Genomic DNA, 13849 nt, shown 5'->3' on the forward strand with positions numbered 1-13849 from the left:
ACCCAGGTACACAGAAAAGGCAAACAGAAAATTTAGGAGGGAAAAAGAACTAACAACTGGGGGATTCCAGGAAGGCTTCATAGAAAAGGGGCACCTAAGCTGAGCCCTGAAGGAAGAACAAGATTCCAAGAGTTGGAAATGAAGACAGTATATTCTGGGCATTACAAAGGCTCTGAAAAAGGCACGGAGGCAGGAAAGAGAGTATAATTTTTGGAGAGAGGCTAGTGGTCCAATTTCCTGAACACAGAGTTCATGAAGAGAGTGATATGAAATAAAGTTTGGCAGAAGCCAAACTGAAAAGGCTTGGAGTATAGGCCTGGCAACAGAACGTATATCTATCGCTCAATGATCGACAGTTTGGCCAATAAGTGAACAATATTTTTGGCCACAACAATTCATGAAGATTCTCAACTGGAAAATAAAAAAATTATAATCTGCACCAGTACAGAGAATATATTGACAAGATATTATTCAGTACTTTGAAATAACTAGGGACTGAAACATAGGATGAAACCAGAAATCTACTATGGTAAGGAAGTGAAAATTTTTTTTTTCCTGTGGGATACCTCTCAGAACATAGAAATAATTTTATCTTATAAAATTCTGTGTTTCAAAGGAATTTTATCTGTTATGTTACCCGATTTTGTCTGAAAAATACAATCTAGTTTTATGTGCTATCAATAACTACTTTCAGAGCCTCGTTTCCTCAAATGCAAAAAATGGAATTGGGATGGATAATAGCCTCTAAAGCCACTTCCACCTCTAAATAAAAATCTTAAAGTGTTCTATAGATGTGAGTTACTATTATATTATTATCATTATTATGGTTTCTATGTGGTATAAAAGAAGAAGCATGGGAGTAGTGGAAACTTGGGTCCCATGTTGCCTCGGATGCCAGCTATGTGACCCTGACACAGTCATTCGAGACTTTTGTGTCCTTTAACTTATCTACAAAGTCAATGAAGGGCTGCATCTATATTGGTGAAGGAGGTTCTCACATTCTAATTCCCCACACCTATGAAATTACAGACACTTCACCTATGAGATATGAAAGGCAACATTAAAAAGTCCCTCAGGGAAAAATAAATATGAAGCACATGAGGAAATATAGAAAAACACATATGAGGTGATGCTGAGCGAAATCAGCAGGACTGGAACTGCATATACCCTGGTAGGGAAGGGAAGGGAAACAAAGTAAAGTTGGAAGACTATTATGTAGGCCTGGAAGGGGAAACTGGACACTTATTTTTTTATTTGTTGTTTATTATTTTCTTTGATTCTGCCTTTTTAAAGGTCAAGACACAGGAGTAAGATTTTGTTCCTTGTGCATATTTATTTGACTTTCTGTTTTAGCTGACAGTTATTGAATTTATAATTTTTTAGAAGTTTAAATAAGCATTATAGGCAGCGTGGTGTGGTGGATAGATAGGCGGCCTTGAATCATGGTTCAAGTTTGCCTCTGACACATGCTGACTGTGTGGTCTGACATAGCCTCTTAGTACTTTAGAAAACTCTCTACAACTGTCATAGAGAAGGTGCCAACTTCCATCAGCAGAGGGTGTTTCCTCATTCAGAAGTTCTCTTTACTAGTGAAATTGAGGCCCAGGCCCAATTCTTCTCCTCTTCCTCCCTTATGATTCACAGTCAACTGGATCTAAGTCTGGAGTTCTCAAACTTTTTTTCCCCCGCTTACAACACAATATTCTTGTTTCAAAAAATGTTATTGTTAAGACAGTTTGTTGTTGTTGTTCAGTTGTGTCCAACTCTGCCTGACCCCATGTGAGTTTTTTTTTTTAAAAGAAATACTGGTGGGGCAGCTAGGTGGTACAGTGGATAGAGCACCGGCCCTGAAGTCAGGAGAACCTGAATTCAAATCCGGCCTCAGACCAAACACTTGACACTTACTAGCTGTGTGACCCTGGGCAAGTCACTTAACCCCAATTGCCTAAAAATAAAAAAAAAGAAATAAAAAAAAGAAATAGTGGAGTGGCTTGCCATTTCTTTCTGTAATTCATTTTACAGATAAAGAAACTGAGGTAAACAACATTAAGTGACTTGCCCAGGGTCACACAGCTTCCTAACTCCAGGCCTGGCACTCTATCTACTGTGCCACCTAACTGCCCTTTAGTTTTTTACATCACCAGAATTTTTGCTAGCCCCCCCTTCCTCCCTCCCAGAGAGCCATTTCTTATAACAAATAATATTTTTAAAAAGAGAAAAATCAGCAAAACTACCATTACATCGAAAAGAATAAGACAATAAATGCAATGTTGCACGCTCATGGACCTCTCACTCCTCTTCAAGGGAGCTAGGAAGCATATCTTCTCTTACCTCTTTCTTTGAGGCTTATTCTTTATCATGTAACATTTGTGCTTGTTTTATGGTGGTTCTTTCCATCTACATTATAGCATAACTATTGTTATCTTGGTTGCTTATTTCATTCTCCATATTCATCATATTTATTTCCTTTTACAGCACAGTAATATTCCATTATGTCCATGTACCATAATTCTGATAGCCATTTCCTAATGAGGGGCATTTACTTTGTCTCAAATTCTCCTACTACAAAAAGTACTGTTATTCTAGTGCATAAGAGGGTTTTATTCTCATCAATGACATCTTGGGATCATAAGCCTAGCAGTGGCGTCTCTAAGTCAAGGATATGGACATTTTAGTTGCTGTATTTGCATAATTCCAAATTGCCTTCCAAGACTGTTATTCTGATTTACAGCTCCATCATCAATGCACTAGTGTGCCTATCTTCTCACAATTCCTCTACAATTGACTATTCCCATTTTTAGGCAACTTTGCCAACAGCACTGCAGTTTGTACTAGAAGGAAATGAAGCATACGGAATGTTTACGGTGAATACAAAGAAGGGTTCCTGGGCTGTCATTGCTCCAGATCCATTATCTGAGCCTTGTAATTCCTTCATCTCTCCTTCCTTCCTCTGCTTGTCACCGTTTCCTATCTTTACCTTCTTGGAACTCTTAGCTGAGCAGATACCTTTGAATTTTTGCCATACCAAGCCTGAAAGAGCAGAGAGCAAACTGCAGCCAGGGGCAAGAGCTTGGGAATTTTAGTTTCACACCTGTCTAAACACATAGGGTACCAACCATGACATGTCCTTTGAGAATAAAACTGATGAGGGGCAGCTAGGTGGCAAAGTGAATAGACCTCTGGCCTTACAATCAGCAGGACCTGATTTCAAATCCAGCCTCAGACACTTAAGACTTACTGGCTGTGTGACCACGGGCACATCACTTAATCCCCATCACCTCACCCCAAAAAAACCCAAACTGATGGAAATACTATAATCTGTCTACTTACTACATCTTTTTAAAAATATAAGCCATTTGAGGGCATGTACCATAAAGCTTAAAGGTATACTATAAGGTATCTGTGTTAGGTGAAAAACATTAAAAATGAGTCTCCCAAGGACATAACTGATGATTAAATTTATCATCCTTAGCTATCCAATTGCTTCGGTGCCCAATTATAATGGAGTAGCTCTCATGTCGTATTTTGACATCTAAAGTGGTGGCATAGCCTCTCCATTTAGACTCCCTACCATAGGAACTACAAATCAATCTAATCTTTCCTAAGGATCATCAATCTCATTTAATATGCTTGCCTTACTGATGATGTTACACAATGGAAAAGGAGATTGTGGAATCAAAGAACTAACCTGGAAAGCATCTTGCCTCCTCTTAGGTACCATCCCCAATGCCATGCCAATCTCTAGCACCAGTTTTTCCTTTATGCTCCCTTGAACATGTACTACTTGTCACCTTTATATTGATATGTTTGTGTAATAACAATTTAAGTGGTTTATTTCATACAAGAGAAAAAAAATTTGGTAAATGCATACATTTATATATAATTTACATATAATTTCAAATAGAGGCTACAGAGGCCATTAACATGTGAGTTTGTTGAAGCAAATTCTACTGCCATTAGCACATACTAGATTAGAACCTACATCACCAATATGCATTTAAGTTAGGGTAGATAGAATTATGACAAGTGAATTTTCTTTTACATATGCTTTATCATATTAAAGATATTTTTCATGTCAAAAATACAAAGATAGATAATTCTAAAAATAATCCAGTGAAAAGTTAACTCCAAAAATGAACAAATAACCCACATAAATTACTGAGTCAACCTAATGTTTTAAGTCTAAAAGTTCAGCCCTAACATTATCAGGCAACAAGAAGAGATTCTGCATTACAGAAATACAGCTCCAGTACAAAGAACTGCAGTTTGGAAACAATACAGTCACTTTCTTCCATCCTTAGGCTTCCCAGATCAGTCTGCTGATCAAAAAAGAAAATACTCATAGATATCCAAAAGTGCATGTACACACACACACACACACACACACATTCATTCATTTATTCATTTATTTATTTAATTTTCCACTTTAAAGACCTGGTACAGAATAGAACTAATATGGCCTCTTCAAAAAGTTATATGAATGATAACGGGATTGTTCCTTTCTTATTTCCTTGCTCCTCAATAGCTCCACCCACTGGAGCACCACACAAACTCAACATGTCCAAACCAAGCATACAATCCTTCCCAACCTCCCCTTCCCATCCCCATCCCACCCAAAGAAAACTCTGATTCTCTTTCTTGGTCTACTATTTTTATCACTGACATCAATATTCACTCAATCTTTCATATCTGAACTCTAGTATTATCTTTGACTCTTATTTCTTCTTACCTTGTGATATCTAATTTTGACACCTCTATAAACAGCATTACTATTCTCCCAGTTACCCTGACTTACAACCTTGACTTTCATATTCTTATCTATTACTCCATATGTCCCATTAATTAACAAAATTTTGTTCATTGTACCTCTTACATTTCTCTCATGTCCAATTCCCTTTATTTACTACAGAGGATACCACTATGCTAGTTCAGAGCTTTGTATCTTCTTACCTTGACTATTATAATAACCTCCTAAAGGGTTTTTCTGTCTCCAAAACTGAATTGGATCAGTGACCTCATTATTCAATTTATTACCATCTCACATTTATTTTACACATCAAGAAAACTGCCTAATGCAATGCCATTATCAGGTCCTTCCACTATTCTAGGATCTTCACTGATTCCAAATTTCCTGAGACATAAAAGTTAAATACCTGGCCCTGACATTCAAGGCCTACCACAATCTGGCTCCAACCTAGGGTAAACCTAGTTCCTTCTCTTCCCTATCTGTTTCTCCTTGATCCCTGAAGGCAAAAGTAGCAGCAATCAGTGGAAATTGCAAAGAAGGAAATTTGGGCTGGCACAGGAAGAGCTTCCTAATAATTAAAGTTGTCCATAAGGAAAGGTTGAAAAGGCTTCCCCCAGCACTAGAGATCTTTAAGCAAAGACTGGATTGTCATGTGTCATACTGTAGAAATCTTTTTTTAGGAATAAGTTGGACTAAATGTCTTAGGACACGGGTGGAGAACCTTTTCATGTTGGAAGGCCACATTAATATTTAGCTATAATCAAATAAGGCCACATTCAAGAAACTTCAATTAGATATACTTAAAAATGTACATTATTTTGTAAAAACTCTAACTACTATGTTCTTCATCATTTCAAAAATAACTGTTTTTTAATTTTAAAGTTAACAAACCCTTTAATGACTTTGTTGTGTCTACTTTTTGTTGGAAAATATTTGAATATTTGGTTGCAGCATGAAGGTCTGAGTTTCTAGATGGGTATCAGTCATTTGTGACCTTAAGGGTATCTTGATTAGGATTAGAGAGGAGAATATAAATCCACAGCAATAAATGTGTGAAAAGAAAGAAAGCATTTTTCGGGCATGTTGCCCGAAGTGTGAGCATTCTACTGCATTTTTCCACATTTCAATTGGATCTTTCTTAGCATCAAACAATGACTTTAAAATGTCATCTACTGAGAGCTCAATCAATTCCATCTACAATTCTTTAGGTGCCTTGGTGATATCAATTAGGTGACACTGAAATGCTAATTTCAGTATGATGTCATGATTCTCAAAGTCAGTGAACCCAATAGGTCTATAAAAGCTGCATATTCTTCAAATGATTCATATATATCATCTGGTTTATCAATGACCTTTGCTAACTGTGGAAAATGTTCATTTGAAATCTCCTTTTGACAAAGAAGTGTTTCAAAAAAAGATAGCTTTTATTGAAATGCTTGGATTTTCTGCCACATATCATATACAGGCTTAGTTTTACCTTGCAAAGAAATGTTCAAATCATTTTGATTTGACTTGTCACACACAAATGCAGCACTCTTATAGAAATCTTCTTTCAATAATTCACATTGCTGATTCTGTTCTTCACAAAATTTAACTATCTGTTCTTGAAGAGATCACATTTTGGCTAACATCTGTCCCTGCGATAGGCAACGCACTTTAGAATGATATAGCAAATCCACACTGAATATGTCATCATTCAACATTAGGATGTACTGACAATGCCATGTTGCATTTGCACAAATACAGTTAACAATACTTATAACTTGTTGCAAAGTGTCACTTAAAATAGTAGCTTTACCACAGAGATTTTGCTGATGCAAGATATAATGAAAAGAAATGAGAGCATCTGGATCTGTTAATACATTTTTTTAATCTGTGCAATAAACCCTTCATGTTTTCCTGTCATTAAAGATGCACCATCTGTACATACACTCACTGAATATACCAAATTCAGTCCAACTTCACATTTATCTTGAAAATTGTTGAAGATATCTACACTCATGTTCTGTTTGCAACAGTGCCAAAAGTAACTCTTTGTAGCAAAGAAAATCTCTTATGACCTGAATGAAGTATAAAACCTGCATCAAGTCAGTACTATCAGTTGATTCCTCCAAAGTGATTGAATAACATATATGTTTTCCTTTTGAAGTACTGCATGAATTTGTTTAATTAAGTTGAATGCTAATTCATGCTGCTGATCAGTTATGGTTCACCTTGAAAGAGGAAGTTATTTGTACTTTGAAATGCTATCAGGGATCTACATAGCAAAACTGAGTATAATCCTTCAGGGAAAAAAATGGTCATTCAGTGAAATAGAGGACTTTCAAGCATTCTTGTTGAAAATACCAGAACTGAATAGAAAATTGGACTTTCAAATACAAGACTCAAGTGGAAAATGAAGAGGAAAACAGGAAAGAGAAATCATAAGAGACTTATTAAGGTTGAACTGTTTACATTCCTGTATGGAAAGATGATATTTATAACTCATGAGACCTTTGTCAGTATTAGGGTAGTTGGAGGAAAAAAAGTATATGTATAGATATAGATACAGATATAGATAGATAGATACAGTGCACAGGGTAAGTTGAAGATGAAGGGGTCATATCTGGAGAATAAAATTAAGGGCTGAGAGAGGATTATAATGGGAGAAGAAGAAAGGGAGAGGGAGAACGGAGTAAATTATCTCACAAAAAACACAGAAAAGGCTCTTACAGTGGAGGGGAAACAGGGGAAGTGACATGGAATGAGTGAATCTTATTCTCATAGGATTTGGCTTAAGGAGGGAATAATATACACACTCAATTGGGTATGGAAATCTGTCTTACCCTACAGGAAAATAGGGGGGAGAAGGGGACAAGAGAGCAGGGGAATGATAGATAGGAGGACAGATTGGGAAGAGGGGTAATCAGAAGCAAACAATTCTGAGGAGGGACAGAGTCAAAAGAGAGAATAGAATAAATGGGGGGGGCGGAATAAGATTAAGGGAAATAGAGTTAGTTTTTCACAACATGACTACTATGGGAGTGTTTTGCATAACTGCATATGTATAACCTATATTCAGTTGCTTGCCTTTTCAATGAGGGTGAGTGGGGAGGTAGGAAGGAAGAAAATTTGGAATCCAAAGTTTTAAAAACACATGTTTAAAAACAATATTTTCACATACAACTGGGAAATAAGAAATACAGGAAATGGGGTACAGAAATCTATCCTGCCCTACAGGAAATTAGAAGGAGAAGGGGAATAAGAGAAAGGGGGAGAGCTAGAAGGGAAGGCAGACTAGGGGAAGAGATATTCAGAATACATGCCATCTTGGGGTGGGGGGAGGGGCAAGATGGGGTGAAAATTTGGAACTCAAAATCTTGTGGAAGTAGATGTTGAAAACTAAAAATAATAAATTTCAAAAAAAAAAAAAAGAAAACAACAAAACAAAAAAAGAAATGTTATCAGGGTCTAAGCATCCTACAACTTCAACAATGCATTCTTTCACCATTTCTACATCACTGAATGGCTTCCCTTTTTTCTGAGTATATAAGCTACTTTCTAAGTTGCTTCAGTGGCATTATTTTCAGGTCTTATTGCTGCTTGAAAGAACTGTCTTTGCTTTTGCTTTTCATCTTTTAATTTCTGCAATACAATCTTTTGAGCCTCTCCCTCTAATTTAAAATATTTGTGGTCCTTATAGTGCTGATGAGCACTGAATTTCTTTAATGTTGATATTGTAGTATCACAGAGCAAGCAAATCATCTTATCTTTAGCAGAAACAAGATAATACTGCAATTCTTAATTCTCATTAAAAAATCTGTTGTCTTCCTTCAGCTTTCTCTTCGTCTTCTTTGATATAATGGGCTGCTAAGCAGACAGAATTAAAAAATACTGTCAAGCTGTGCAACTATTAAAAAATTCCACTTCAAACAGAAACAGAGTACACCATTGTCAAAAGCTGGTAACAGAGTGGTGTTCTCGACTCCCATAAACTCTCGCCAACCAGCCTTGTGCTGTTGTGGGGCCGGTCAGGTAGGAGAAGTTAGAACTAAATAATGAGTGTAGCAGCCATCAATTTAGCCCTCATGGTTTATTAATGTTCTAATTGTTCTGGTCAATCTGGAAGCATTATTTCGTTGAAACTCATTTTATTCTTTAGTATTTTAAATACATTCATTTTAAAAAATAAAATAAAAATATAAAAGACAAACAAAATATATTAATAAAAATAAAAGGATTGTTCTGTAAAATTTGGATTCAGTCAAAAGGCCGCACTTAAGGAACCAGGAGGCCATATGAGGCCTTAAGGCCACAGATTCCCCACCCCTGTCCTAGGAGGCTCCTTCAAACTCTGAGATTCTGTGATCAAGAAGCCATATACATACGGTTTTACATTACATATTTTAGAGGGATCTATAGATTTAGAATGATCTATATATGCATCAAGAATATCCTTGAAAAAGGAACAAATTATTTCCTATAGCTGACCACATCTACATAATTACAGAATTGATAAAAAGTTACAGAGAATATAAAAGTTCGTTGTTTGTTGAGCATTAAAAAAGCATTTGAGGGGCAGCTAGGTGGTGCAGTGGATAGAGTTCTGGCCTTGGAGTCAGGAGTATGTGAGTTCAAATCCAGTCTCAGACACATGTCACTTACTAGCTGTGTGACCCTGGGCAAGTCACTTAACCCCGACTGCCTCACCAAAAAGCAAAAAAAAAAAAAAAGCATTTGATATAGTAGAGAAACATTTTTTCCCACACAGTATCTCTGCTTAATGCGTTAAGATTATACAAGAATACTTGATATATGTCATCACAGAGAAAATGCCTTAACAGGTAAGGCATGAAATGTAATCTGGCTGAAGTTGTTTATAACTATTAAGTAGGACACGTTACAATGAGTCTACAAGAAAGAGAGAGTTCCTCTAGAATATCCACTGTAACACATCCAATAGTCATCTAAACTTTGCTTGAACAGCTTCAATGAGGGAGGAAACTGCCACCTCCAAGGAAGCTCATTCCACTTAGGATAATTTTAATTGTTAGAAAGTTGATCTTTAAACCAAGCCTATATGTGCCTTTTTGCAACTTCCATATTTCTGCTTCATCCTCTAGGTCCAAATAGATAAAATCTAATCCATCTTCAAAATGAAAGTTTTTTGAGTCTTTTAAAACATCTATCATATCCCTCCTGAGTGTTTTCTTCCCTAAGTTAAACATCCCCACTTTCTTCAAACCAACCTCGTATAACATGCTCAAGGCCCTTCAGCATTCTGGTAGATCTTCTCCGACCAATATCCAATTTATCAACATCCTTCTAAAATACAGTGCCCAGAACTGAACATAATATTCCAAATGTAGTTTGATCATGACAGAGTACAACACGACTATCACCTCCTTATTTCTGGAAGCTATATTGCTCTTAATACAGCCTAATACCACAATAGTTTTTCAGTTGTCACATCATATTGCTGAATCCTAGTGAGTTTGTAGTCTATTAAAAACTCTCACATCTTTTTCAGGTAAATTTCTGTCTAACCATGCTCCTCCATCTTGTGCTTGTGAAATCAACTTCTTAAACCTAAGTATATCACTATGCATTGATTCATATTTAATTTCACCGTGTTAATAATAGATGCAAAACTCATCATTACCTAATCATAACACAATATACAAAAGACAGCCAGAATCTCTAATATTTGTAACAATGATGATCATAATAGTAAGTTACATAGTGCTTAAAGGTTTACAACTATCCTGTGAAATAGGTAGTACAAATATTATTATATCCATTTTATAAATGATGAAACTGAGAGGTTAAGTATCTTGTCCATCATTACACAGTATCCAATGTGTAATTGAATCCTAGTCTCCTGACTCTACATCCACTCCTCTTAAAGCTCAGTCACTTCTAGGCAGATAGATAAAAAGTACTCTAAAACTGCTGCTCCATGGGAAGCTGAAGATGAAGTGGTATGTTGAATGCACAGGGTGGTCAATCAAAATGAAATAAGCCAAAACAGAACAAATTCCTGCACAAAATAACACAAAGGGGAGCTGGGTGGCACAATGGATAGACTAGAGTGCCAGGCTGGTGGTTAGGAAGACCTCAGTTCAAATCCAGCCTCAGATACTTACAAGCTGTATGACCCTGGGTAGGTCATTTAATCCTGTTTGCCTCAGTTTCCTCATCTATAAAATGAGCTAGAGAAGGAAATGGCAAACCACTCCACTATCTTTGCCAAGAATCAAACATGACTGAAATGACTGAACAATAACATAGCCAAGCTAAAAGTGATGGATGAGTGATTAACGAAACTAAAATACGGAGGAGACACTAAGCACTAATAGTAAAGGGCACTAATAATCCAGTTCAATGACAAAGTCTAAAGTGCTGACAGTTATGTTATAAAGTTATATTTCTACCCCTGAGAACAGTGCTATCTTCATGCATTAGCATCATTAGCAATTAATATATTTTATATAATCTATAAAACTGTGGCTATGGAGTAGTGCTAAATCTGAATACTAAGAGTATACTTAAACATCCATTTATATAATAGCAACATAAATATATGTACATATAAGTCTTTTTCAAGTTGACACTACCATAAAATGTGTCAAGTAACAACTGGATACAGGTGGCAACTGTTTTAGGCAACTCCAGAAAAACTGTGCTTAGATCAATTCTGGAAAGATAAATCATATTTTGAATAGGAAGGGGCCCTTTTTCGTAAGATTAACATTTATTTAAAAAAATGGATAATTACAAACCGAATTTTCTTCTTCCTCTTCCAGTTCTCGTTGCTGTTCTTCATGTCTTTTGGCCTTTATTTCCATAGCTTCTGTGATCAGGTCTCTTAAAATTGATACTGGTTTGGCATTCTTGATAAAAGGATGCTAGGAAGTAAAATTGTAGAGCATAAATACGACAAATTTGTCTTAATTCCATCTAGCAGATGTTAAAAACAACATGAGAACGTCAATCAGAATCATATGCCTCAACTGTAAACATTTTTTGGTATTTCTTGTAGAAAAATAATTAAAAGTGTAGGTTAACAGAACACATAATCTTTCAGCTGCTCTGGAACTAAAGATTTTGCTTTTGTGTTTGTATATTTTAAAAAAACATCAAAATATAGGAAAACGCAACCATGTAACTTACAATTGCATTATACTTAAGGGTATAATTGTCCAAAGGAAGTGGGCATTAGGTAGTAAATAAAACAGACTAGTGATTGTATGACATATAAAAATAAACCTATTCTAATATTCAGTTACAGTATTTAATTGATCTTAACAAGCTGACAGCACAAATTAGTAGTCAAAAGAAGAGCAACAATTTTTGTTGCCTCTTTCAGCAGATTTGTATTTTAATATGTCTTGAGTAATTTAATCATCTCCAACAGTGAAATGTAAAACAGTCAAAAAAAAAACCCAAGTGTTTCTTACAGCAAACAAACACTGTCCTTATTTCTAAACTATGTAAAACAATTTTATTTCTTTTCAAAGCACACATAAACAGGATATGTGTTGTATGTGTACCTTACCATGCTAAGACCCACTAAACTGGCTGTATAGTAATTAAGGCTTATGTATCTCCTATGCCTCTGAAAAACAGTAAAAGTCCATTAGGGGAGAACATACAGTTCTAGTGGTGGTGTGGGAAAGCAATAGTGCTTTGTGGGTAAGGGGAGGTGAATAATCTAGCTTTGAAATTTTATTTTTATGCTTACATATGAAGAAATATTTGCTATAACACATATCAGCAAAACCCTTTTAAGATACTGCTTAAAGAATTAACTACAATATTAAAATCTTCTCAAAGATGAAAACATTTTCAAAGGGTATAGAAAAGAATATAAATTCTGGAAGAACATATGCAATAGTGCATCGTTATGACAGACAAGGAATGAGAAAAAGCCATTGGTAATGCCTTTTCAGTAATTAATGCAGAGGGGCTACATTTTATACATAGTAGTATCATTAGCCATCAAATTATAAAATCATATATTTTAAGTTGAAAGGCATCTAGCTCACCCCTTAATTACACAGATGAGGAAAATGAAGCCCAGAAACGAAATAATTTGCTGAAAGCCACACAGGTAACATGTTAGAATTGGCACGTCTTCAGACTTGAAATTCAATGCTCTCCCTATTACACTAAAATATAAGCTCCTCAAGGGCATGGACTGTTCCAGTTTTGTCCCTGTATCCCCAGTGCCTAGAACAGTGACTGGCACATAGTAGGTGCTTCATCTTTGAAATGACTGGATGGTATCACACTTCCTTCCAAAAGAATCAACTCATTGGTTGTTAGACAAAGGCTACACATTCTGGGTGCCAACCAGTTAAAATGATATTTGTACAATACACACAATGACAACAACGTAAAGAAAGCTAATATGCAGAGGCAACACAACTCTGGTCAAATACAACAGTTAATGTTAATACTATATTGTCAAAGTTAAAGGACACATCTGTCTGTTAACAATCAATAAACTTCTGGGAATGTATTCTCTAAGTGGTTTTGTTGGGTGTCAGTTGGGTAGCATCTGTTGTGTAAAAACAAACTATATCATTAATAAAATAAAATAAATGCTTGTACGTGAACTAAACACTACATGATTCTAGCAATCTCTCTTGTCCTCTACCAATATCACCATAGGAACAGAAGTAGACATGAGACAATCCATGGCCTACAAAGTACCATAGCCGATTCTACGGGGATGCCCCCCCACACACACACACATACATTTGTATAAAAGTAGAAAATGTTTCTTTTCCTTTAGAAATTTACAAATGAGCTGAATTCATTTCCACATTTACTAAGTGTTTTCTGCTTGCAAGCGGTGATAAATCTCACAAGAGTTAATGGAATCTCCAAAGGGAAGAGAAAAGAGAAGAGGGCTGACAATAGATACTCACACTCAGGGTGGGGAGGAAGCCACTACATGCAGGATTTAAGAGACTAGCAGTGATGTTGGAGAGAACAATTTCAGTAGAACAAAGATAGGATAAGAAGCCAGACTGCAGGAGGCTAAGAAGGGAATAATAGGCAATGAAGAAACAGATGCAACAAGGATACAATATCCTCTCTAATTTGCTCATATTT

General features: G+C 36.0%; 1 protein-coding gene across 7 annotated transcripts in view; it reads right to left on the bottom strand.

The window, feature by feature from the left end:
• STK3 (serine/threonine kinase 3) overlaps nt 1–13849 on the bottom strand; it is a 485213-nt gene that overhangs the window by 190564 nt on the left and 280800 nt on the right. For all 7 annotated transcript variants that reach the window (XM_078153675.1, XM_020969092.2, XM_078153672.1 and 4 more), the window contains one exon: nt 11509–11634. In XM_078153675.1, the coding sequence (XP_078009801.1) occupies nt 11509–11634 (126 nt within the window). The remainder of the gene's footprint in view (nt 1–11508; nt 11635–13849) is intronic.

The sequence above is a fragment of the Phascolarctos cinereus genome, unplaced genomic scaffold (genome assembly GCF_003287225.1).
Source record: "Phascolarctos cinereus isolate Bilbo 61053 unplaced genomic scaffold, phaCin_HiC Scaffold_4;HRSCAF=312, whole genome shotgun sequence".
Taxonomy (NCBI): Eukaryota; Metazoa; Chordata; class Mammalia; order Diprotodontia; family Phascolarctidae; genus Phascolarctos; species Phascolarctos cinereus.